The sequence below is a fragment of the Lutjanus erythropterus genome, chromosome 13 (genome assembly GCF_056507025.1).
Source record: "Lutjanus erythropterus isolate fLutEry1 chromosome 13, fLutEry1.hap2, whole genome shotgun sequence".
NCBI classification, from domain to species: Eukaryota; Metazoa; Chordata; class Actinopteri; order Lutjaniformes; family Lutjanidae; genus Lutjanus; species Lutjanus erythropterus.
In genome coordinates this window covers 11,726,272-11,754,217 of record NC_139329.1, presented here as the reverse complement: position 1 = coordinate 11,754,217, position 27,946 = coordinate 11,726,272, and the positions used below count along the sequence as shown (strand labels likewise).

The 27,946-nt window shown below is 40.5% G+C and overlaps 1 protein-coding gene across 2 annotated transcripts; it reads left to right on the top strand.

Annotated features, from left to right (window-relative positions):
- The first annotated feature begins 167 nt into the window (after window positions 1-167).
- Window positions 168-27,516, top strand: sntb2 (syntrophin, beta 2). 2 transcript variants are annotated; one of them, XM_084734462.1, is made up of 7 exons: window positions 168-956; window positions 17,891-18,110; window positions 19,124-19,334; window positions 21,258-21,394; window positions 21,969-22,165; window positions 23,850-24,040; window positions 26,489-27,516. In XM_084734462.1, the coding sequence occupies exons 1-7, from the start codon at window positions 245-247 to the stop codon at window positions 26,579-26,581; spliced, it is 1,761 nt and encodes a 586-aa protein (XP_084590588.1). In that variant the 5' UTR covers window positions 168-244; the 3' UTR covers window positions 26,582-27,516. The 2 variants fall into 2 exon arrangements, with proteins under 2 accessions (XP_084590588.1, XP_084590587.1); XM_084734461.1 differs by having other exon boundaries at window positions 21,252-21,394.
- The last annotated feature ends 430 nt before the right edge of the window (window positions 27,517-27,946 follow it).

The window sequence follows — 27,946 nt, the reverse complement described above, 5'->3', positions numbered from 1 at the left end:
ACAACAAGCCCTCTTAGGCTGGCCCATCACAGCCAGTTGTTCTTTTCTTTTTCCTCTCCCTCTTTTTTTGGGAGTCTTTGTGTTTTTCCTCGCCCTCCGCCTGCAGTCACAGTGTCAGGGAGTGGGTGTGTCGATGCGGCCAGTGGAGCCTCGTCGCTGCTTGTGCGCACTCTGAAAAAGAGGAAAAAGTTGATGATGACTTTAGTGTGAAGCGGCCCGCCTCACAGCAGGCTACCGTCCAGGAATGGCAGTCTGGACCCGAGCGGACAAAAACGGTCAACTGGACCTTCTGCTCCGGGACCGCTGGATCCGAGTGGCCGCCGAACTCACCCGGGAAACTCTGACTTTAACGGCCGAGGCGGAGGTGCCCGGACAGGGGGGCAGTCACTGGGACTACAGCAACTCTTCGGCGGGCCTGCGAAATGGCATGTCGAACGGAAACGACCCGGGAACGAGTCCGGGGAACCCTGGCCGCGGTTCGTCCTCCGGCCAAGACCAACTGCAGAATCAGAACCACGGGGGTCGGGGGCGCAGCGGCAGCCCGGGGCGCGGAGGTGTTAGTCGGGGTCAATACGACGGCAGCTACGGTATAAACAGCCCCGGGAAGTACCCGAATAACGGCACTAACTCTGAAATTGGAAGTCAGGGCTCCTGCTACGGCAGTCCCGGGTCCAGCTTCGGGTCCGTCAGTGTGGACGGGTCTTCGGAGGCGGTGCGGAAAGTCCGGGTTGTCAAACAGGAGTCTGGCGGGTTAGGGATCAGTATCAAGGGGGGGCGAGAGAACCGGATGCCCATCCTCATCTCCAAGATTTTCCCGGGGCTCGCCGCCGACCAGAGCCGGGCTCTCCGGGTGGGCGACGCGATCCTATCGGTGAACGGGAACGACCTCCGGGAGGCAACTCACGACCTGGCGGTGCAGGCGCTGAAGAAGGCGGGGAAAGAAGTGACGCTGGAGGGTAAGTTCTCCAACGCGAGAGCGGGGAGTTCCAAAGGCCGAGATTAGACTCTCTGTGGCGTGGATACACACCTCTGTGCACCACTGCTTCATATTTACAGTTGTTGGCTGTTGTTGTTGGATTTTGGTCCTTTTTATACACATTAACACATATCAGTGCCAGAAGAAAGTGAACTTGTAGTACATTATCACACTGAAACATTAAGTATTTGTAAATACATTTGAAAACGGACCATGCAAATAATTCAAAACAAATGATCAAAAGTCACAAGTTGCTTTGTCCCCCAGAAGTGTAAGTAGAAAAGTACATTAAATACAAGAATAGTCTAAGGCAGGGTAACTGAACTTTCTTCGCTCAGGGGCCACTTTTGCTAAATGACAGGAGGCCAGGGACTAGTTAATAAACATGAATAATATTTATCAGATAAAATGAATAAACATTAAAAGCCTCAGAGCCTCTCTTTCTTTGAAATTCTTCATTTGCAAATTAACTTGGTGCAAGGATTTACAGATAAATGAGATGTTTTACCGTCTTCAATAACTGCAGCTGTTTTTATTTGTAAATTCTTTGGTAACATTTGAGACTTTATACAACATTATTACACAACAGCTGGAACATTTTCTGTCATGCAATCAATGAAATGTGGAAATGATTAATCAACAAACCATATGTCTAAACTGCTCCTGCCAGGACAGAGCAACAGCATATTTAAGCTCTTTTGGTGTAATATGCACATTTATAGGATCAGAATTATCCTCATTTCTGCATCTTTTTCCTCTTCCTCTTCAGCTAATAGTTGTCTTCCCCTGCATAGCTCACCGGCTGATCACACTGCACTTTGCACAGCCCGAAAGGCCATCACACAAAGATCAGCCTTCTCTCCGTTACTGGCAGCTTAATTTACCCCATCATACAAAACTCCTGGCTCCTTCCTGGGTAAAACTATGTGAATCATTTTATTTACATTGTGAATCAGAAAATGATCTCAGGGCCACCCAGCACCCTATCCGAGGGCTGCAGGTTGAGTATCCCTAGCTTAAGGTGTATTCTAGCGGAACTGATACTCCTGTTATACTAACAACGCAAGCCACTCATCAGCACCACACCTCTGGCCCCTTTTAAATAAGACCAGTAGATGCATGCTGCCATTACTTACAGCTTAATGAACTTTCCAGATACTCTGCACATGTGTGTGGATTTTAGCTGTCACCACACAAATAATAATTTCTATAATACATTATGATAGAGAACAGCAGACGTACTGAGATAAACAAACAGGCTCACAGTCCTGGTTGATCTATGACCAGGAGGAGGAGGAGCGGGGCTTAAATAATATCAACAGAACAGACAGCCTTTGATTAGTGTAAACAGGAAAGTAACCACAGTTGTGGTCACAGTCAGAGTTAGATACATTGTACTACATTTGAATGGCTGTGGTTTGCTAAAGATAAGAGGTCACTGTAAACACGAGCAGACGAGATTTGTCTCTGTGTCTGTGCTGATGCTGTACAGCAGACAATCAGAGAGAAAACCTGAATGTACTGTATGTATGAGGCTTATTTACCAGTACATCAACTTTTTACACATTTTGGCTTGTATCAGATTGAAGAGATAATATATGTATGTAAATCCACTGTAATGTTGACTTCTGATATGGGGCAGACAGTAGAATCAGCCGTTTTTAAAATCTTTATTGTTCTTGTTTGTTTTGTCTTAGACTGTTGTCTTACACAACTGAAAAAAATAGTAAGCATAGAATGAAAATACTGTGGCCATTTTAGTATACCACTCACTAACCTTTAAATGACCCTATCTGTTTGAAATGGTATTAATCAATAATAATAACAAAAACAACAATAATAATATTTATTATTATTTAACATTAACTGATAACTCATATTAGCAGCTCCACATAAAGTCATACAATCTGCTGAGGGTTAGGAGTGAAGACATGCAATCTACAAAATGATCCGCATGAAACTTCAGATGGAAGAACTATAATACAGACACTTTAAAACATAGATAGTGTTAAATGTAGGTGGCATGCTGTAAGTAGAGAAATGTGTTTGTTAGGAAATATGTGCTGGCTTGAGAGTGAACAGAGCTCCATGGAGATGAGTTCAGATCCTGAACCGCGCTGATGTAGAACTGTTCAATCTTTACAAAAGTGGAAAAAGAGTGAACTGGAGGGAGAGAGGCTGCAGAGCCCCTAGGGTTCGGAAACTTCAGGCCAGGAACAGCTAAATGCAGTGTTTAATGGTTTGGAATGAGCGCCGGATGAATACTGACAAGCACAAATTGTAGGAACTAATCAATGTGTGACACATTTCCACTAAAGTCAAAATGAGGCCTGTTTTGTAGCTCCCAAAATAAACCAAAGTAAAATGTCCTTGACACTTTAAGCCACCCACTGTGCTGATTAAACACAAATCTGAGGCTGTGTGTGAAAACATTAGTTTCTCCCTAATCAGATAATATCTAAATACCGTGTTATTTCAGTCACCTACTGTTTCTTCAGCTGGTTGATGGAGATTTCTAGATAGGCAAATGACTCTGTTGCACAGAGTAGTAGAAATGCTTATGTCAAACAAGGAAATAAATATCATTTCAAAACCGCTTGTGGAATTTGACTCATTGCAGCCGACGTCGGTATAAAAAAACCTTTCCAGCAGCCCTCAGGCATCAACAGGAGGATGTGCTGCCTCCTGCCACAGCCTCAGTCCAGACACGGGCCTCCGTTTGGAAGAATGTGTCAGCTGCCTGTCACTGTTTGTCAGTTTGACAGGCAGTGAGCTGTGTTGTTTGTGGACTGGCTCTTCCTCTGCCGGGCTCCCACCGCTCTGAGAAAGAAACGGCAGTCAGACAGAACGAGGCTTGAGTTTCCAGACCGCTGTGCCGTGTACACAATACATAAACCCCCAGATATTCTCACAATTAGCTTAGGTGGCCTACATTCCTGACCTCTGCTAACATGTGCGTATTTAGGGCAAAGGTCAACACTGGCTGCTCCAGCTTGGATGAATCTTGCTGCTCCCCACTTGTAATACACTTCCAGTGACTTTTATTGCTGTTGCTGCATAAGGGAAGAGAGAGACACATCTGAGAATATGATGGATGCCATAGAGGGCAGGGTTTTTACCAAACGATTTAATTATTAGCAGCATCTTGCCTGAATAGGTTATCAGTTTAATTTTTGGCCCAGATATTCTGCATAGTTAGATATTCAAGACAGATAATCTTGTCAAGCACAATTTGCACTGAATTATTAAACTTTTTTTCCCTTACTAACAAGTTGGAAAAGTGGGTTCATTATTGTCACATTAAATATCTGTAAAGAGAAAACTAGGTCTTTTTCTGGAATCAGAACAATTTTGAAGCTGTTATCAATATCTTTGCATAACAGTTCAAATAGCTACAGAGTATGAATTATAACAAACAAGTAAAACTGCAAAGGAAACAAGTGGGATCTTCTCTCCCAGTGTTGTTTTATTCTGCAAAAACTCTTTATTAGCTACTCATTTAGGTTTTTAAGTGAAAATTGTATTTCCTTAAACCAAGTGAAAAAAAAAATCTGTTTTTAATACTTGTCCAGCAGTGTTCCCCAAAGCTTCAGACAACTTCCTCAAATGTCTTCTTTTGTCGACAGCCTAAAGATAAATTCAGTTTATTATAATAAAGGAGTAAAGTATCCAGAAAATATTCACTTTTGAGTCGGAGAATTTTTCCCTTTTTTGCTTAAAAAATTACTCAAACCAATTAATTGACTAGCAAAACAGGTGGAGATCAATTTAATAGTTGACAATCAATCAATTGTGCAGCTGTACTGTTTTGTTTTTACAGCTGTAGAGAGTACAATGTACAGTGATGCTGATAGGCTGCTAGATACAAGACTGGATGCAACATTATTCAAACATTAGACACACAAATAAAATCATCCCATTTTACTTTTTCCTAATCAGAGAAAATCAATACTATGATGACGGATGCTTTCTTCGATTGCGAGCATGTGTGTTGTTATCTTGATGCCTCCTGTCAGAGTTAAGTTTGTTGCTACATGACGATGGATTCGCTCTCTGAGGCTAAAGGGCTGAATGAATGTATTCTTCTTAAACTGGCAGCTTTTACCCCATTAACACATGACATACATATACCAGACATGACACGCCGCTGGTTAATCCCCCTCCCTTCGCCAGCTGACAGATACGCATAATATCCCATATGTCCAAATGATTAGTTGAAGCTTGCTGTGGCAGCCCCTCGTGTCTTATTGGGTTAGCCTGCTGGTCAGTGGAAGGAGACGCAGGAAGAGCCCTTTGTGTGAGTAATTGGAGGGATAAAAACAGCACATACCAGACACAGAGGCTATTGATGAAACGGGGACAGCCCTGACGAGGAACAGTTCTTTTCTTTTGTTCTGTGGCCAAAACTAGCCAACCGTTCATTCACTGTGTCGTTCGCTGTCCTCATGGGGCGAGATCGTCCACGGAGCATGAGTCTGCACAGCCTGAAATAGGCCACACCAGTTTGTCAGCTCAGTCTCAGTATGAACTCCACTGCCTTTGATATCCATCTGTAGATGTGTCTCTGGTATCCAGATGTCAGGGGGATTTTAAATGACCTTCTGGAATGTGACAGAAACTGAATTACATGTGTTTGCATTAGTTGGGCTGATGCTAAATAGATACATAAACAAATAGTTTTTTGAATATTAGTACCTAATGCATTCATATGAAGGAAAAAGATTCTTGCAGGCAAATTGTTGTTGCTCCTTGAAATCAGCTAATGTTAGCAATTTTAATGCTGTCTGAAAACAGAAACAAAGATGTGCCCATAAAGTTTGTGTTGTCAAATGAGGGAAATGTCATTGAAACATATCCTACTTAAAGCTACAACAAGGGACTTTCATATTGTGTTGACTCTTGAGCCCCCTGTGGACAAAAGCACCAGCACTTTTACCATAATAACTGCATAATGTCACGTCAAATATAAAATAATCATAATAAAAATCTCCTCTTGCTTTTTTTTAACTGTCTAATGTACAACTTACTATAACTTTAGACATAGAGGCATCAGTAGTACTTTGAGGCTGTTTAATAAGCAGTAAAAAGTTTCTTGTACTAGCTTATAAGCTGGGGCTGGTAATGTTGGAGAAACCTGCCCCTTCCCTTCAGGCCTCCTTCAAGAGCCACTCCCCCAAAACACATGAACATACTCTGCCTGACTGCTGCTGGATGACGAGTCACTAATTTTTAGGCCTGGGTGATAATGGCTGAAAAGTCTACCAGTACAGTATTCCTGCATTTTATACACAACAGTGGTCGCTGTCGTGGTAGCAGCAGGCCAAGCATGACATCCTGCTCTCCAGCAACGCTTTTCACCACTGGCTCCTCCTGACGTGAAGAGTGAGCGGTTCTACTCCGAACTACCTCCAAATGTCTGAGACTCCTCACTCTCTGATAGCTCTCTCACATAAAATATTAAAATAACTGACATATCAGCAAACTGACCTGTCCAATTTTATCCGCACTCATTTTGCATGTTGTATATCACTCCATACAACACATGAGACATGAGACATGTGTCACACTTGCTGATGGGGCAACCAAACCACACACCTATTAAATGATTGGCTGTCCGTGTGTCACTTGGAACATGCTCTATTATGAAGGGATATGACAGGCCGCTTATGAGTTGAGTTATTTCTTTGTTACTTATACATATCACTATTGTTTGATCACTTAAGCCTAGGATTTGATTTATTGATTTGTGTCAGGCTACACAAATACAACAAGAAATTCTAATTATATTCTAAAATACATACCTATCCTAGCTTTTAAGGGTTATTTCATCCAGTTTACATAAAGGCATACAATATTTGTATTGCACTAGCAGCAGTATGTAACCATGTTCAAAAAATGGAAAAATATTTTCAAAGGTTCAACTTCTGGAGTTAAACATCCTTTCAGTAAAAACAGTGAGGTCAGAAAAATTTCTTTAGAAACCAGATCATTATTTCTGTTAAGAAAATATTGACTTCAGTTTCTTTTACCTTAATTTTATCAAGATCATTGGGAGAAATGGATGTCTAAAATCTCAAAAATATCTGCATGGCTGAATACCACTTTGGATAATATGTTCATTTGTAATTTGGACTAACTGACCCTTTAAAGCTGCACCAACCATATTTTTCTAGAAACAATCGCTCAAATGAGTAAGTGTCATTTGAAAAAATTCTCTCATAGTGACGAACCCACAGAGAGCTGTCCTTTAATAGGACAGCTGACGTTATGACAGTAAAGGGGAAGAGAAAGTTGGGAAGACATGCAATGAAGGGCCATAGTTGGGAGTTGAACCCAAGGCCACTGCAGTGGACTCACAGACTCAGTAAATGGGCAAACACTCACTACCAACTGAGCTAACAGGCCACTGAACCCATGGAGAATTATAATCCAGTCTGCAGTTCTCCCCTTCATATTGTGCCTGACATCACCCCTTAGCTATTCTAAAATCACTGCGAACCCTGGCCTCTTGGGGCTTGTTCCTTCATAACAAGTGTATTTGCACCAGGGTTTAGCTGAAATTCTCAGTTAATCGATCAAATAAACAACAGATTATTCAATAATCAATGTAACTTAGTTGCAGCCTTAATTTACACCACAGCTTCACCACAGCAGAGAGCATCCGGTTTTATCTGCCTGCTGGGACTGACTGAGGATAAACCAGCAGCATCAATCTGTGTCCTCAATGCCAACGTGATGCGTAGACATTTGTAATCTTTAACAGTCACTACAGTACAGAATGATGAATGTGGTTATTTTTGTCCATAATCTGCTTTATCCTTTGTAAAAAGTTGGCACACATATTCAAATACAGTTCCAGGCCATACACTGAATACACTGACCTTTAGAAAAAAGGACTTATGTAATTTCATGAGTGTTACAGTGTGGTGCTGCTGATAAACACACTCGTCTGTGTGATTTCCCAACAGTGGTTTCTCTGATCCAGGTTGGAAGACAACAAAGATGAGGGGCAGGTGTGACTCTGTGTTTGAGGAATCAAGGGAATATGTTTTCTTTTTATGATCATTGTGAGAGAGAGGTTGTTTATGATGATGTGTGTTTATGCTGCCATGTAGTCGTCAGAGCTGCAACGATTAGTTGATTAATGGTTTAGTCGATTGCAAGAAAATTAGTCCTCAACTATTTTGGTTTCAGTCATTTTTTCAAACAAAAATGTCAAACATTTGCTCATATCAGCTTTTTAAATGTGAGCAGAAGAAGCAAATTGAAAGTGTCACTTCAGGCTCTGGGAAATTGTGATGAGTGTTTTTCACACTGTTTGAAATTTAAGAGTCTAAACCATTAATCGGAAATAATTGTTAGATCCACCCCTAGTAGCATGTATATTTGCATAAGATATGGCTGGTCATTTTGTTATTTATGCCTTAAAATGATCAGCAGGGACTTATTTTGAGAGATCCAGATCAAGGTTGTTGTCCTGATTCTTGTCTGAATCAATTAATATTGAGGATTTTTCAATACAGAATCTAATTTGAAGTTGACATTTAGTCTAAAGTGGGCCTTCATCAAAATTTGTAACTCAGATATGATTTTATTTATGACTAAGTAGTTCTGCATAAAAAATATAACTGCATTTATTGGTTGTTATATGACAGTATGCATAATTTTATCTTGAAATAGTCCTACTCACATATATATATATACGTATTGTTCTACAGCAGATTTTCTAGGTTACTTTTTCCTGGCCTTTCCATCCTTGTTTTTTAGTCTTACAGTTGAGATACAGACATGAAAAATGAGGAGAGTGAGAGCAGCATGCCTGAACCAAACTGGGTACGTTCCAATAACACATCTTAACGATGAGGTCACCAGTATGTCCCTGATATAGTACATTTTTAGGAAAATAAATTGAAAAACCATTTATAGGTAAAATAACCAAATGGAATGTCTGTTTTTGGCTAATCCAGTGTATTAGATACCCAACAAATCAAGTGAGGTCATCATATTGATGTAAAAATCCTGTAAATCTAATGTTACCATGAAACTGTTCTGCTCACTGACATGCAGCATTGCCTGCAACAGCCCAGTGCAACCACAGATATTAGACAGCATTAGAAAACAACCCCAGTGTTTAAATTAGATTAGTCCTGGGTTTCAGACCTCGTTATAGTTGTGTTGAACATACTGGTGTGTTATTGAAAGCTAGCGTCAAAGGCTTCACATTCTTTAGCTTGTTGACGGTTTAGTTGATCAGATATTTCCTTCCTTCTATATTAAATCTATATTTTATTTAGACGACTTATTTAACACCAATACAGAATAGTTTGGCAAAATTAAATAAATGAAAAAAGGCCCTGCATACCAATGGTTGCCTGAGCCAATGACATCACATGATTCCCAACATTGCTCCACCCACTGTCAACCTGAGCAGAGGACTAATAGGTCAAATTAATTGGAAACACCTATTTGGTTGTGCAGGGCCTTTAAAACATGTATATATTCCCAGAACTATGCTAAGAAAGGAGTGTTGTTTCTGTATCAGTAATGTATATTTATGTATTAATAAGAAAAATGTTCAAACGGTACCCAATAGTGGTTTGTATTGTGTATATGGGACTTGTAATGCATAGAGTGCAGTAGGTATTTTTCACTAAACACATACATGTCACAGTAGGAAGAGCTTGGTGTGTAAATAATGAAATTAATGATGGCTGAAGTGTTTATAGTGAAAAGCCTCCCATCACTGCGGTAGCATATCGTTTAAGTACAGGGATAAAGGTACATTCCTGAAAGGCATTCATATTGAAGTGGGTGTGAATGTTCAGACACAGACCCCCCCCCCCAAAACCTGCCATCAGAAAGGTGCAGGGGGAGCAGGACTCCAAAGCAATTTGACCATCCGGAAAGCACTTCTGACAGAGTTGGGCCCCTTCAGGGTCCTGGTATTGTTCATGCTGCATGCTCACTGTCACACTGTCATGACTTACTGGGCCACTTGAATAGAACAGAGCCATTGTTAATGGCAACAATAAATCAATTATCAAAATAGTTGCAGAGTAAATGACACACACACACACACACACACACACACACACACACACTTGCTCTCTGTATTGGAGCTGCATGCTACACATTGTTCTCATTAGGTTTCTGGCAGAAACAACCTTCGAGGGAGGGTTAGAAAGAGAGGGAGAAAGAGAGCGGACAAGATTAAGAAGGATCAGATGGAGGTAGAGCGGTAGGACTTCATAAGAGGTGTGGGAATAAAGGAAAGAGACAGATGAGGAAGGGAAGGGGGGGTAGCAGGAGAGGTGAGAGATGGAGGACTGTAAATAGAGAAGGAGGGACAGAAGAGAAGAGAGAAGGAAGATAGAGAGAGAGGAGGGAGGACAGAGGAGAGTAAGAGAGGAATAAGAGAGAAAAGTGAGTGAGGAGAGTTGCATGCCAAACCACAGGGGAATTTCTGGGCAGTTTTTGGGGAAAAATATAGAGGCTGGGGTCTGACTGCCTGACTTGCTGCTCTGTAAGCTATTATTTTGTTATTTCGACCATTCCATAAGATGATTACTTGTGTGTATGTGTGTGCGTATGTGTGTGTGTGTGTGGTGAGAAACAAGAGAGGAAGGCGGTCTGAAGGCGGGCAGTTTTACGAGTAGCTTTGCGCCACAACTAACGCCACAATCAAATATGTGTCGAGTCAGACTCTTCTGCCTTTTGCACTCCTCCTCCTCCTCCTCCTCTTCATGTTCAGTCCAGCGAGGAATGAAGGGAGGCAGATGAGGTGGCCTCATGGGATGTTGGTTAGCGTCTCTGGGGAATCTCCCTCACACACATTAATATAGACGGATACACACAAGCAAAAAAAAAAATTGAGTGCATGCATACACACACATGCGATGAGCTGGTAGTCCTCTGTGTACAGACCTAATTAGCAAAAGTGGAGCTGAGTGACAGGCCTGACATAACTAATGAGTTCGTTCAACAGCACCAAAGGCAAGACAGACAGACAAACCGACATGTGATGCCAGCAGAACGCACCAAATCTGTCTGTAATGAAGGAAAAGGAAAAAAGATATTTTATCTGAGAGAGGCAGGCAGTGAAGACTTATTAGTTCTGGCAGGATAGATCTGTAACATGGAGAAGAAGGAAAGCACTAATGACGCCGATAACAGCTTATAAAGATCAGCTGTTATTTCATGTATTAAAAAAATTTATAATCAAAATATACAGATTATCCCTCAGATACTGACTGTCAGTATCAGACGCTGTGACTAAGTAGAGCACAGACTTCTAGTTTAATAATCACTTTCTCCACAGAGTGCAAAAGTCTGAACAATAATTAATCTGCTGTGTGTGTTTATCTCAGCCTGATATTTGCAGACAGCCGGTTAGCTAGCATTTCCTGCCCAACCGGTAGAGACAGATGGAACAAAGTATAATCAGCACAATGTTCTATCAACTCTCAAATCATCTAGACGCACAAATGGAGAATAAAGTCTGTCCCGCTCCTAGATATGATAGTTTCACATCACAGTTTATGTGACTGTCGTGACACAAGACAGCTAATTTATCCAGCTTTCATATATGTTCATTGTTCGGTAAAAATAACCTTCTTGTGCATGTTGTAATAAGTTGATTTTAGCAATAAGGGTATTGAAAGGTATTTTTAGCCATGCTAGCACTAGCAGTGTGGCAATTTTTGGTTGGTTGGTTCAAACTGAAATGTCTCAACTATCTCAATATTCATGGTGCCCAGATGAAATATCTCAATGACTTTGGTGATCCCCTGACTTTTCCTTTTAGTGCCACCATTAGATTGACATTTTTGGCTTTTAATTACATCTTTTGAATGAAATGCCAAGAAATTTAGTCCAGACATTCATGCTCCCCTCAGGATGAATTGTAATCACTTTGATGATCCCCTGAGTTTTTGTTGTACAGTCTCAGAGAGCTGATTCTATGTCTGTGGACCAGAAAAATTTGCAAGTAGATCTTTTCAGTCAGCTCTATATTTTTGGTACTAAAACCTGGGTATCATGTCATATTTAAAAAATGGTACCCAACCCCATTATCAATGTATCTTCAACTGTAAAGTGGTTCTTTCTTGTTAACCCCAGACTATTGTTGACAATAGTAACAACAAAGTAACAGTGTAGCAGGTAGAGACAGCATAATGGATAAAGCTGACTGTTGTGTGTGTAGCATCTCATCTGTTAAAAGAGGCTACATCCCCTGACAATGGTTTTGATTTCTTTGGCTACATCAAAGACTGCAACTGCTGCCAGCTCTTTCATTTAGACCCAATGACAACAAAAAGGAAATAAACAGAATCAGATGTAGAGTGGTCCATACTGCCAACAAATTACACAACAGAGCACTAATGAGGTTCAATGCAGCGCAGGACCAGGATTCAAAAAAGCTTAGGTGTGAAGTTATTTGACAACAAAATCTGAAGGATATGATAAGAATCTAATTATACACCAGACAAAGTAAATCATTACCAGAGAAATACATGGTATTTGTAGCTTTCATATTACTGCTCCACCCTATTGTCATCCATTCCTCTCTCAGTCTTTGCTACAGATGCTTATTTAGTATGAGATGTGCATAGAGATTTTAGCTTGGAATTTTCCAACTCGTTGGGCCTCATGCAAGAACCACTCGTATGAACAGATTTGTTTTTATGTGTTTTGTAGGAGTGGTTTAGTAGAACTTGTTGCATTCTCTAATTTTCTTGTATTTTGAATTTTCTTTCAGATACAAATAAACCTTACGAGTGTTCCAGATCTGTCGTAGGAGTCGTGCAGTCAGTCTTTTCAGTAATAACTGCATGTTTCATTAGTGTGAAGACATTTTGTTTGAAAAATAAATTACACTTCACAATTATGTCGACATTATCCTGTGTGACTGCATTTCAAATCATAATCATAAATTTACACATAAGGTGTATTGGCCGTGTATCACATGCAGGTCTATGAAGTCCCTGTCTATCAGCACTTATTCTTCCTGTTCTCTGTCTCTATCAGGACCCTTGTAACGTTCTTCTTTTTTCTCTTTAATGCCATTTTTATGAATGAACACTACCTGAATATATGGGGCAGGACGTGTAGCCTTATATGGTATTATTAGGGTGTTAATTATGCTAATTTACAAGTCTTATGCACATGGACTCAAATATGCACAGGTAGATCATTTACATAGTTATCTCAAGTTACAAGCGTTTGCTTAATCTGATATGGCGTGTGCAATGAGAAGATGAGAATACTAGAATATGAATATGTTCTTGTACGAGGCCTTTTGGTCTGTTTGGTCATTGCTTCTTCAGTTGCAGAATACAAAATCTCTGCTCCTCAGATTTTTGTTGACTTCCTCAAGTGTTGTGCTACCAGTATGACAGCATTCTAACTTTTATCTGAGGAACAAAAAATTGAAATCTGGCTGACTTCCATCAGGAAGCAGTCTGCTTGTCATTAGCCAGTCAGACACATGAAAAGCAGTCAAATGACCTGATCTCAACCCAAAATAGTTCCTGTGTCAGACAGTGCAGTGATGCAATGCACAATACACACACAATAATCTCTGTCTCTCTCTCTCTCTCTCTCTCTCTCTCCCCCTATATATATATATATATATATATATATATATATATGTATATATATATCTTCAAATCCAGTGACAAGATTAATATTTATGGATTCTGAACACAAAAACATGTGCAGGTGTATCACGTGGAGTTTGTCGGTGGTTACTCATAATGATGATGATAACCTGCTGATAAGTCAGTGCTTGCACTTTCCCCTTTCCAGAGAACAACCATCATTATGAAACTCCTACCAGTGCTGGGAAATGAATTCTTCCGATATCGTCTTTTTCCTGTCTGGCTGATTAAAAAGCTTCTTCTGTAACACATTAACACAAATTTCCCATACAGCATTATGTGCTACCGTATTTTTCTCAGATCAGTCTGGCTGAAGGTCAGTTAGGTTTGACATTGAACAGAAAGCTGAGTGTGAAAGTTGTTGATTTTGAAATACACAATTATTGTAATGTGTTCCTCGTGCCACAGGGTGATTTGATTTGCCAAGCAAAATTGTTAGTGAAGACGAGAACTCACACATGTAAACATCTTTGGTTTGAGCTTATTTTCATTTTTTATGGTAAAGCCACATGCCCACATTTGAATTCATGTTTTTCTACCCACCTGTGTAATATTTGTACTTATCAGGTTATATGGAGAGTTGTTTTTAATGTCCTGGGGACCCTCAGAGCTTCACTTTTAGTCCTTAACTGTTTTCTCTGTACATTACATTGTCACTGGATCATTTCTTTCTACTACCGCTTCCCTGCTATGTCAGTGACACTGAATTTAACCTTTTCTTAGTTTTTACTCTCAAATTCAGCTGAGTGTGCTCCTGATGGGGTTGCAATGGAGCGCAGTTGTGCAATGTCCGTACAAATCGCCCACCCCCATGGTTCGGCACACATGTGATTTACAGACTGCATATAACCACCATAGTGTGTAAAGATTTTTACTCTTGCGGTTACTTTCATATATGCATATAAGCAGCAGAGTCTAAAGGACGAGTAACTGATTTAAAAGCCATCATTTTGCTTCAAGTGAAATCCCGACCATGACTTCGGGCATTTTCACTGGTGTAACTATGCTGTTGTCATAGAAACAGATCATAAGATTTTGATATTTATATAAACTTTTCTGATATCTGCTGTATTATCTTCTACACAGCTCCTCTCTGCTCAGTGGAGCTGCTCTGTCTGTCTGTGACACAGTGTGTCTGTGTTGACTGGCTTATTACTCGTGACTTCTAACCAATCAGATAGTGCTCTGGGCAGGACTTTGAGCCAGACTACAGAGTGAAGTAGTGTATTATGCTGTGCAGTGTATAATTAGATTATGATTATACTTATATGTACTATAGTATAGAGTATAGTATTCGAAGTATATTGTATTCTATTATTATCATAACTATATTACTGTGTTGGTGACTACAATCAGAGATCAAAGCCAGGTGTTTTTTTTAAATTGAACTGTAATCCGGCCCTTTTTTTCCCCTTTTTTTCTGATCTGAAGAAATGAACTAATCCATAACTCAAAACGGTGATACGATCTGAACCATGACATTTGTGATCCTTTGCACCCCTAATTCCTGACAACCCCAGTTGGATTTGTGCCCATTGGGTTAAACTCAGTCTCAGTAAGACTCAGGTGTTTCCGGGGCAGGGTATTGTTTAAAAATTGTGACACTAGCACCAATACTTGTAGCCTTAAAGTGATACAGATACCAATAGTGTTTAATTTGATAAAAAAAAAATTCTACTTCATTCGATGTCCATCACGTGAATAGAAAGATTCATGAAATAAACCTTATTTTTTTATCCATTTTCATCAGAAGTCATGGGTGTGTAGTCAGGGGCGCCGCCAGAAATCTATGGCCCCCTGAAAGATTAGATAGATAATACTATTAAAATAATATTGATAGCCCTCAAAGGGCCCCCTGTCAGGCCCGGGCCCTTAGAATCGTCCTAACTTTTCCCCCCCTGGCGGCGCCCCTGTGTGTAGTATTGCCATACTTGGGAATGTTTGGTGGTTTCTTGGCACGCTGAACTGCCGACTTTCAAATACCACACCACAGACTGTACGGGTTGTAGCTGCTACAGTAGTGGACCAATCACACGTTGCATTAAATCAAAGAATGCTTGTGGTGATTGGCTGCAAACAAAACCATGAATAGTTTTTTTTTTTCTAGATCTGGATAGAAAAAGGATTGAATGGAGATATTGATCGACTGGAAAAGTTTTGATACTACCAGTACCGTACCCTGGTACATTTCACCCCCTAAAATAGTCAATACTGAAAGGACCACTTGAACACTGATAACCACTGTACTGTGATGCTCAGTGAGCTGTTCATCAAGTATTTGAAGATATAAACATGTACAACCACAGAGAGCTGTGGGTCTGCGGATGGAAAGTGTCTCAACTGAATATCTCTGCACCAAATCTGATTATTAGGCTGAACATCAGGCTTTGCAAGTAGAGACATCCTCTTCCATATGACCCTCAGACATAAACATGGGCATTCAGGAATGCTCTCACACTCACTTACTTACTCCAAACCTCTTACGTTTGCAGAAATGATCCCAGACCTTGTTGGTATGGGCGGTGTGGTTTGAGGGCCCAGTGAAATGAGGCTCCATTTCTTGGCTCATTGCCTCGGCATTACTACCAGCCCCGCCCTTCACTCTGAGTCACACTGTACATGAAATAATGTACACACAAGCATGCAGGGACTCATGCACTGTGCAGCTCTCTCTACATCTATGGATCACTCATAAACTCTGTATCTCTTGCTGAACTCATACAAAAGCATGTTGCTCTGTCTTTCTATCTTTCTCTAGCTCCCATGCACACACACTTTCCAAACCTAATATCTCAGTCTACATTCAAGAATGACCTCACCTCTTCAGAGTCTTGTCTCAGGTTTCATACAGACCAGACCGACCCAGCAGTCCAACACACACACACACACACACACACACACACACACACACCCATACACTCTCTTTCATGTCCCATATTCACACTTGCATGTGTTGTGCACACAAGTAGAATAAGACAGCATGCATTGGACAAAACACTGAGAAGATAAAATGGGCATGAACAATGGACGATAAAGGAGTGCAAGAGCAAGTGAAGGCACGTGAGTCTGTGCCGGTGGGGGTGGTAGGTGTACAAGGCTGTGGGACCAAATTTGGAAAGTGAATCCATCACAACGGAGCAAAAGCCGTTCTTTTGCAAACAGCCGACTTGCCAAGCTCTTAGCTGTGCAGCCAAGTCAACTTTTGTTTTTCTAAGATAATTTCACACAAGGGACCACAGTGTCCTTTTTAAAAAATGCTGGAAGATAGCAGGAACTGTTTACATTACAAGTTTTTGGCCAGAATAAGACTAGTGTCCATTTCATTTAAAAAACTTACCATATTACTCCGGACAAAATCTATTTTCCGTCCCACATGAATTTTCAAGCTGATTGTTAAGTGAATCAAACCACAGATTTCTTTGACAGTGTTTAAAAAGAGTAACCCTAACTGGACCCCAAAGTGTATTTAAAAGCAGATTAAACACTGACTTCTTTCAGAGAACATCCCAGAGTGTTTCCTTATGGCGTGGTTTATGGCTGCCCGCACCATGTATCCTGAGTGACTGGCTGTTATTGGGTGCAATCCCACAGATGGTCAAACTATCAACACACTATTTGCTTGAGATCCGTAGATATTCAACAGCTGTCTTGCTTTTGCTCGGGCTACGCTTGGCTTTACAGTGAACTGAAGTGTTTATTTTATTATGATAACAAGGAATATCTGTGGATCTCACATATTTGTAAAAGATCTGGCTTAATTTGGCTGTTAAAGAGGAGGACTGTTGATATGAAGGAACTCTCCAAGGGAATGATTTGTGGCCCTTGGTTCTCTGCGAGGAATACAGTAGATTATGGAGGATTTTAAGAAGTCACTATAGTTACAAGTGATTCAGGTATCAGTGCTTATTAGAAACCTGCTGCACTGTCACTGTCAATCAGAACAGTGAAAATAGATAACAACACTACTATATGTTGTGGTTGGGTGTTTAAACACAACACAAAATGAACCACTGCCCTAAATTTTTGCTTTTAAACTAAATTAAAAATCGATAGTGTTTTGAAAATCGATGAAGTATAAAACAAGGTATTATATATTTCTGAGATTCTTAAAAATCCTCTAAAATAGCACTTAAACCATGTAGACTGTAATAATATGACTATAACTGCTCAGTCATACCACCTTGTATTGGCCTAGTATTGGATGCACATGGGTTGATATATATATATATATATATCTCCTCTCTTGTGTCCACAGTGAAGTACATCCGCGAGGTTTCTCCACTCTTTAAGAAGCCATCCCTGGTGGCCGACCTGCCATGGGACGGCATCCGCCCACAGTCGCCCAGCTACAGTGGCAGTGAGGACTCTGGGTCGCCCAAACACAGCAGCTCCTCTTCCTCCAAAGACAGAAAGGTCATAAGCCTGAAGATGTGCTTCATCAGCAGGAACCTCACCATGCCAGATCTGGAGAACAGGTACAATATGAGGTTTCTCTCTCTGTGTGTGTGTGTGTGTGTGTGTGTGTGTGTGTGTGTGTGTGTGTGTGTGTATATATATATATATTAAAAAGAAGTAGCTGAGAATGTGGGAGTTTAGGTGTGGTTGGTTGGGTGTGTGTGTTTTACCGCTGGCAATGTGTGCGTGTGTTTTGCTGTGTTCAACTTCTGTTCATGAGATTGGAATGTTTCTTCTGTAAGAGATAATGACCTTGACAAGAATGCTCTTTGTGTTTGTGAATATATAGATGATCATCCAAAAGAAAAAATCAAAGGAAAAAAAATATGAAAAATAACCAGCAAGATACAGGACTGATAAAATAATGTAAACTCATTGTGACAAAGGACAAATAAAATTGGAATTAAATTGCCATTGCCACTGCCATTTGCCATTACCACAATGCTGCTACAGGTAGGTCATATTAAATTGCTCAGTAATTGTGCAGGTAGCAGTCTGTCAAGCCTTTATATTGTGCATCTGTCTGTGATATCCTTGTTGGTTAACTAATGTTCGTCGCCGTCGTTGCTGTTTATATTTTTCATATGCTGTCACTGTTTTCCAAAGGGTTTTGTTAATATGTTGAATAATTTAGCAGGTTTCTGACTGATACATCTGCAGCTTGAACACAGGCTATCTGACTTTGGAGCCTCACGGGTTGTCTCAGGTTACATTAAAAACTTACATGAAAGTACTGACAGACAGTTCACGAGAAATGGGATTTTATTATTGTTTCTAGATTGCAAACTGAACATGTTGGCATTTCTGAGTAAGTTCTGGAAGCAAGTGCTGACATGTGTAACCTGTTTTAGGCCCCAGAATAGTCAATAATCTTGTCAAGTTTTCATGTGAATTTAAAAATGCAGTAGGCTTCTTTCATTGGTCAAAGACAAAGATGAAGCTCTATGGAGATTACATTGACCAATTATATATTTATCTGTATGTTTCAACTTATTTGCTGATACACTTCTTATATTTCCTTTGTGCCTTTCAGACTGTTGGAGCTCCATTCCCCAGACGGCCAGCACACGGTGGTGCTGCGATGTAAAGACGGCCCCTCCGCCAACTCCTGGTTTACTGCCATCCACACCAACATTGCCGCCCTGCTGCCACAGACCCTGGCGCACATCAATGCTTACCTGGGGGCTGCGTCCTCTGCCTCCACACACCCCCATCTGAAACACATCGGCTGGTTGGCTGAACAGGTATTCTCAGCTTTGTTTGTTTAACAGCTGCATGCTATCTTATACAGGTGATAATCATTTTCAGAGGCTTGGGGCTTGTTGCTAATCTTTAAATCTTTTTATTTTTGAAGATTCCAATGTAACTTAGCACCAGCAATGGAATGAGAGGAAAACTGCTCTGTAACTCTGTAACAGTGAACAAAAAAACATGGCCTCCAGCAGCTGCTAAATTTAGTGAGTTGGAAAGCTATTCATTGGGTTGAGCTCCAATAACTGGTTTCACTTTAGATCGGTTACAAGTTGGCAAAATCCCTGGATGTCATAACCTGCAAGACTAGCATATTTTTTGGAATCTTATCATTTCTTTGTGATTTTTTTTTTTTTTTTTTTTTTTTTTTTTTAACCAGCACTTAGAACCAAACATTCGGGTGTCAGGCTTCTCATTTTGAGCTGGCACTGACTATCAGTCAGTAATGTCAGATATTCAGGAACAGGTTTTCATTTTCCGAAATACAAAATACAAAATGAACATTGAAACATGGCGAACATCTAGTTCAGCTCTTTTCAAAGGTTAAAAGAAAACGCTACCAGCACCTCTATAGATCACAAATTAACATATTATATCTTGTTTGTTCAATCCACATAACTGTGTGCTTTTACGGGGGGATTATCTGCTGCAACTTCTTGGAGTGACTGCTTAACTAAGCTGACTGCCTGTTGGCTTCAGCTTTATATTAAACACACAGACATGAAAATTATAGCAACCTAGTAGTCTAATTATGATGACAGGGCTTTTGAAATATTATGCAAAGAGGTAATTTAAGCAACTTAATTGGGGAAATTCAGTTTTTTCATTCTTTTCACATATAAGTCTGCATTTAAATAGTATTCTTGTTCAGGTCACTGCATTATGGTAACATTAAATTCAAATTTAAGATTCAGTGTATGTCAAGAAAATGTCATATATCCTGCAACACCTGGCCAAGATAATCACGCTGTACTTTTTTTTGTTTTTCTTATATATCAACACATGCTTAGATGATAGTGTAAGAATGCAGTGCATTTTCAAGGTCACAAACACATGTTGCTCTCAAAAGGAAATGGTTCGCTGTTTCATTACTCCTACGTCACAGCACATACTCAGGCCTCAGCATAGAGGTTGGCATTTCTGCTCTAACGTAATAACCGCAGCAGCACACAGGAAGAGTGTGTTTTCTTGAATTAGCTTTAGACCTAAATTTAAACAGGACCATTGAAAAATGTCTCAGCTCACATCCAGGGTCAAGGCTCTTACTCTGAATAGTATCGTTTCACTTTGATGATTTGGCCCTGTTTATCTTGACCAGGCTCAAGCAGGAAACACTGTTGGAAGTTTCTGTTGCATTGCACTAGTTCCTGCAGAGCCCACCTACACAGCACACTGTCTAGTCTGTCACTGCTTTTCATTCTAACTCGACTGACAATCCAGTCACTCAGTCATGACTCAAACAAACACACAATGCTCTATTTTACCTCAGTGCTATCATAAATCAGGTCACACTGTCAGGATGAGCTACTTAACTCATCTGCAGCTGTACATTGTCATTGTCATTGTCATTGTCATATTATGTACATAAAATGAATAATAAAGTCTATGTGTCATCAGAGAACTATGGAACTGGAGAACATATCTGCATAACATATAGACTAACCTATGATAAAAATGTACCCTTTTTGTAGGGTTAGAGAATTGCTGTTTAATGTAAATCAACTAGCAGGGAATCTGCCCATCAATGCCAATGACAAAAAAACTTTCATAATTGCTTAGCAGACACTGAAAGCTGGATGTCAGACAACTTTCTCCAGCTGAATGACACATTTATTATTATTATTCATACATGTTATTAGTATCAGTTGAACTTGACTAACCTTAACCTTAACCTTAACTTTCTTTTTTAGGTCCAGCTGGAAGGTGGACGACAGCAGTACAAGCCAGTGGTCATGGCGCTGACAGAGAAGGACATCCTGCTGTTTGAATCAGTGCCGTGGAGCAGAGAGTCCTGGTCCATACCTCTGCTCACACACCCTCTACTAGCCACAAGGTAAAGACAACAGACAGCTGGGTGACTCCACCAAAGCCTCACGTTGGTAACAGGATGACTGGTAACAGTTCACATCATGCTATGGGACATTTTTGCAAGTCTGTGTATCAGCTGACTTTCAAAAGGAGCTGTTACAACAGGCTCAGTTCAGTACTTTCCTCCTGCTGTCAAGATATGTTCACCAAACTTCAATTTATAATAAATACCTGGACATTTACAGTTACTGACATTTAAAATGAAAGTGAAAACATTTTGCTAGGCTATGGTGCAATCAGTGGTAAAGTGTTCAGTGTAGAAGGAGAAGAGTTTCACAGTGCAAATGGGAGTTATGTGCATCTGGGGAAACTTCAGCTGGGAACCCCCACTTGTGAAAAAAATAAACAGTACAAAAGAAGAACAACACATACGTCAGCACCCATTTCACCATATTGGGTTCGTCACCTCAGAGACCAGAACACCCTGCTTACTTTAATCAGCAGCTTAAGAGGAGCTGAGCAGCTACATTCAAAAGTCTTGCCAGTGCAGATTATTTATAAGAGTTGTCTGAGAATGTTAACTATGTCTCTTCCTCCAGACTGGTGCATTCTGGCAACGCACGGGGTTCTCCCGCCCAGGGTTCAGACCTGGTGTTTGCCACTCGGACGGGTACAGGGCGGGGCATCGAGTCCCACGTCTTCCGAGTGGAGACCCACTGGGATCTGTCCTCATGGACACGGGCCCTTGTGCAGGGGGCACACACTGCCGCTGAGATCATCAAAGAAGTCTCCATTGGTGAGTGTGGGTGTGTGTTCAATATGTGATTAGTCTGTAGTAAGTAAGTTTCACACCTAAATTATTATTATTCCCAAAAAGTTTGAAACATACACTGAGCTCCCCTACTGCCAATAAAGAAGGTCAAGTCAAAAGTAAGCAGGGAGCTGATAAACTCCAGGGCTGAGCATGTTGCTCATTAGCTGGACTCTTTAATTCTGTTTTGTAGCAACTTTTCCTGCAGGAGTTTCCACCATTGGTTCAGATACTGTAAAGGCTGAAAACACAGCCAAGAGGAAGCATAGAAGTCTAGTTTTATCTTAGACCATTTCATTTACAATAGGCTGAAAGGTTATTATGAAATTATTTCTCAGTGATACCACAACAGTGTTGCCCACCTTAGCTTTAACTTATAGTGTCACTAGTCGCTATAATCATTGTTTATATATTGTATGCAATCTTTGAAGTTATATTTATGTATATGTAATGTGTAAAAAATATTATTATGTCTTCCACCACTAGTGACATCTAACCAGAAGTTCAAGCAACCAATAAACCAACAGCCCAGTGTCTTTAACTGATTAGAATGTAATTAAACAGGACAAATGTATCAGATGTGAGCCAAAATGATCAGGAATTTTTGTTTGTTTGTTATGGAGTTAAATCTGATAATTCTGCTTGATGGTTTTGTCCACAGGTAACACTTCATTATGTAGTGCAGTGCAATACAACCTCAAAAAACACTGCAGACTTGATTGTGAAGATTGGGCATGTGTTGCTCATGTGCGTGTGTCCGGGTGAATGTGTTTAATGTGTTGCTTTATACAGCATGTGTGTGGCTTGTGTCAGTACACACAGGTTAGTAGCAGTGTGATAGAGCAAGTAAGCAACATTTTAACCAAAGGATGTGGGTTTTTCCTTTGTGTGCATGGCATTGCCATCCTAACAGTTTAATGTCAAAGTTAAAATTGTTTTCTAGACAAAACATTTGTGTTTTTTAAACAAACACTATATAACACTTGCACAGGAGTTTTCTTCCAGTAAAAAAAATTCTATTTATGCCTGTGAATAAACATAAAAATAGTTTGACTGTGACAGGAAGCTCCTGACAGCAACTGGCAGCTTAGAAAGAGCAGCTCTGTGTTGGAAAAGCAGAAGTGGAAGCCAGCAGAGGGGAATGTGTTCACTCTGTGCAGAACAATAGTTGGCTGCAGGAACAGCACTGGAAAGCCTCTGCCTTTTTTTTCCCCCTCCTTCTTCGTCTTCGCTGTCTTGCTGTTACACAAACGCACAGTTGTGCAGGAACATTCAAGCCAGTCAAGTTACAGTAATACACATGGAAATGCTTTTGGATCAAATGACCTCACAGTTAAAGCTGCATTAGGCTGGATCTTTTACAGAAAAGATACACTTGTGTTTGGGCTACAGCAGAGAGGAACATGATCATCCCATCAGTTTCATTCAGATGCTGTAGATAAACCTTTTCTGAGTAAGTTATTTAGAGACAGATAGTGTCACTGCTGGAAATGAACAACATCCCTAAAGTTAGTCTACTGTCACCACATGATGATGACTTTGGGCTTATTTAACTTTGTTTTTTTGACAGTGTTTTTAAGGTGTAGTACTCCACACTACACTCACTTTTCCCCGCAGACTCATAGACCCGCTGTTCTTATGCTCTTTTGTCTCTCACCCCCTCTTTCAGGCTGCACCTTGAACAGACAGGATGTTCGCCTAACGCTACACTATGAGAAGGGCTTCACTGTGACAAGGGAGCCGGCAGATCCAGCTGGGGGCGCTGTGCTGTTCAGATACCCGTATGAGAAGCTCAAAATGTCTGCCGACGACGGAATACGCAACCTTTACCTTGACTTTGGGGGTCCAGAGGGAGAAATGGTAAGTTAAGACTCCTGCCAGAGAGAAATTGGATTAGTTAAGTGTGTGACACATTTTAACGTTTCCTTTATTCGTCACAGTCGAGGAGCTGGAACCAGAAAGTGTTGAACTTGAAAGACTTATGTTAGTAATCAAATATTCAGATTTGTACTTTTTATGCATTAATTAACTAATAGTTTTGTATCAAATGTTACTGAGAAGCTATGTCAGAGTGACTATGCAACCGCTTATCACAGTACTTAATGTACACATGATATCTTAATCTCAGCTGATTCTCTAAAGCCTGACGGCAGCTTTTACCTAAAAGGAACCACAATCACTAAAGAACCACAAATTGACTTGGAAAAAGCTGATGTCAGCACAGCATTCAGGACCAATGTTCTCTCTAACCTTGTACTTTGGTGAATTGCAACCAATCATTTGTTCCACTGACCGTAGACTAACACTGTGTCACTGCACTGTCGTCAAAATTATGGAGATTACACACTAATGAAAATACAAATTACCTGCAGCATTAGAGTCCATATGTGTAGATTATTTTATGTGATTATAGCATCTTCCAAATTATTCTGATAGTACAGGTTTAGCTGCTTCATTTTAGCGTGTTTTTGTAATGTCTCTTTTGATGATACCACTGGGGAGCCATTTTCAGATTTTAAGGAGGAACTCCATTGACTCTACACATTCTGTTAGCAGTTCTCGTAAAAAGTGCTTTTACAGTAGCCAGATAGTTTGTAAAAGCGTTTGCCCCATGTACTGAGTCTGTGAGTCCTCAGCAGCAGATGTTGGTTCCTCTCCCACATGTGGCCCTTTGTAGTCATCCCCCAACTCTCTCTCCCCCCGTCCTCTCCTATCTTCAGCTGTCTGATCTTAATAAAGGCACTTGTCAAGCAAGTCACTGACAGCTGGAGCTGAAGAATTCAAGTTTTAAAACTATAATAAGCAACATTTCCACCTCAAAATGTCTACAAATGCTAGACCTGATTTACATATTTTGTTGAGTTGTATACTTACTTTATCCTATTTACGACTAGAGATGCAGCAATCGACCGGCCAGAGACTGGAACTGGACGGTTTTCAACGTGACCGGCCCTGACCGGTGACCGGCCGGTCAGCGTCACGTATCTGATTCTGTGCCGGTTATTGTCACACACGTGTTCTGCACAATGGTCATGTTATGCACGCAGCAGACAAACTGCCCGTGATATCGACACAGCGCTGATGACAGCTACACACTCAGACACATGCTTGCATGAAGATCGTGTTAGCAACAGATTCCAAGAACAGGATAAAGAGAAGACAGACAGTCTACAACGAGAAAGAGCAGCTAATAATGTCACAAAACAGCCGTAAACTTTGTAGCTCTTCAGGCTAATGTTAGCCAGCAGCAGACTGCTGTTCACAGAGGGACAGTTCAAATCTCACCTCCTGTTCTGGCTGAAGAATAAACAACCTGTGTTGATGTGTCTCCTCAAACATTTTCTCACTTCTCACTTTCTCACTTCTGCATCTGTTTTTCTCACAGCAAAGTTTTTGCTGTTGCACAGCGTCCGTCTCCGGTTTTTCCGGTTTGTGCTTCCGCAGGAGATCACATGAAATCACATCCCGCGAAATCACATTCATTTGATTCATAATCTTAATGTAAACCTATAATAAGGCCTGGCTGTAACCTGGAGGACTTTGGAGAAAATTTAAATAGTATTTAATGAATATTTAATAGTCAGTCTTATTATGAACATCTAATTAAATTTTTACAAGAAAAGTTGCAAAAATGTTTGTGAATGCTGTCAATTACAGTTCTTAGAAAGACTGAAAATCAGAATCAGCAGGTCAGACCCTCATAAAAATCGGAATCGGCTAAGAAAATTGAAATCGGTGTATCTCTATTTACGACAATCTTCAAACACAGACAACAATTATTGTATTCAAGGTAACAGTGTGTTTTCTGCTAGCCATTGCTAGCTAGTTGCTGTAACTTCCGGGAAAACATGGAATGCATCACGGATTAGGAAGGAAGTCAGCGAACTTGACATACACATAAAACTTAAGTACATTACCTCGTCTATGAACAGAATTTCTCTCTAAGTCACTTCAGATATATTGCGATCAGCCATGGTGGTTGTTTTGTTATGGTTTTATTGTGAGGGAGACTTTGAGCATAATAAAAGAAAAGCAAAGTGTGTAGTGTGTGAAGTCTGTAGCCCCCTCCTCATCTCTACCTGTGGCTTGAGGCTTTTTGTTAAATTACTACAAATGAGGTACAGGTGTAAGGAACCTAACAACAAAATGTTACTGTATATTATCTGCATTTCAGCAAGGGGGCTCATATTTAAGAATAGATGATTACAACTTTTCTACATCCTTATCTATTTTTCTCTTTTCCTGTTCCATCATCCCTGCTCTCATTCTTTTCCCTTTCCTCCCTCACTTCCTCCCTCCGTCCTCCAGGTATTTGACCTCCACTCGGGTCCAAAGCCGGTGGTGTTCGTCCTCCACTCTTTCCTGTCAGCCAAGCTCACCCGTATGGGCCTGCTGACGTGAAACAACTGACAACAACAGCAGCGTGGATGAGAGGACGGGGCTCAGGCACAGCGAGGAAGGGAAAGATGCTCCCAAAATGCTCATGCTGATGGTCGATTTGTTATTTTTATTGTTTTTTTTTTTTTTCAATTTCTCCATTCACAGCTGAAGTTAGGCCTGAGGTGGCGCCGCAAGGGAGATTTAACCCAGGAGTCGTATTGTTGATTGTCTCAAAAATGTGCCTTCTCTTCCAACTTCTCGCAGTCAATTGTATTGCAAGGAGGCCAGGTAAAAGGAAGTGGCACTTTGCTTGAAATCATGAAGTGTTAGGAGACTGTCAGAAAAAATAGCTATTAACAATCTCACAACATTCCATGAGATGATGTATTAAATGTAAAAAAAACAAAAACAAGCTAAGATGCTGTGATGTGCACATGAAATTACATTACCAGTGAACTTCAAGCAACGTGTTACTGACAGATATTAAGGAAAGGAAGGATTTTTTTTAGACAATTAATACACAGCCAAGCACAGATTGGTAAAAGCTCCCTGTTTTTACTCTATGCCTATCATTCCATGACAGCCTTCCAATGTATCTTTTTAATGTTTGTCTTTGTGTTGACATGTGAGAAAAAGAAGCTCTTTTAGGGTCCGAATGCAGTTAATTGATCATATTGTGCGAATGAATGAATGAAAATGAATGCGTGTTGGCATGTGTGTGTGTTTGTGTCTATACTACACGCTTCTGTTTTGCTTGATAGTGTGCCTGCTGTCTGACAGACTCACCTTTTAGCACGTTATCCCAAACTACTGTTGTAATCAGGATTGCCAACTGTGCCTTTTTCCACGTAGACAAAGACACTCTTTGTAATGTTCCTTTTTTTTATTTTTCACACAATAAGAGAGTTTGAAGCTTTCGACATGCGCAAGCAATAGTATTACTCTTATAGTGTAAACCATGTTACTTTGTTTTTTATGTGGTTTGTTTTTATAAGTGTATTATATCTCATGATAGCATGACTTCCTGACATTGAACTCTGTATCAGATGATGATATATGACATGACCGTGTGTTACCTCCCCTTACTGACCTACACTACCACGTCGTCTCCGTCTCAGTGTCGCTATCATCGCATTCCAATCTGCTTGAGATTACTTGTCTCTTGTTACCTTTCCTACGGTAGCATTTCTCTGGCTAAGGACTGTTTTAACATTCTTGTTTCAAGGTGGGCCATCACATGACAGAGGTACCCGTGTATTTTAATAATCCCAACTGTTACTAACCTCATATGAACTCCTGCGGCAGAGAAATGACTGTGCACTTTGTCTTTTAGCTTACTACAGTCTTTTCCTCTCGTTTTTGTCTCACAAAGCTTCTGAAAGGTTG

Excerpts from the sequence above, each read along its gene's own strand:
- sntb2 (XM_084734461.1), top strand. The coding sequence starts at position 245 with ATGGCAGTCTGGACCCGAGCGGACAAAAACGGTCAACTGGACCTTCTG. Across the intron at positions 19,335-21,251 it reads TCGGCTGGTTGGCTGAACAG|GTCCAGCTGGAAGGTGGACG; the intron begins GTATTCTCAGCT and ends TTTCTTTTTTAG. Across the intron at positions 24,041-26,488 it reads GGGGTCCAGAGGGAGAAATG|GTATTTGACCTCCACTCGGG; the intron begins GTAAGTTAAGAC and ends TCCGTCCTCCAG.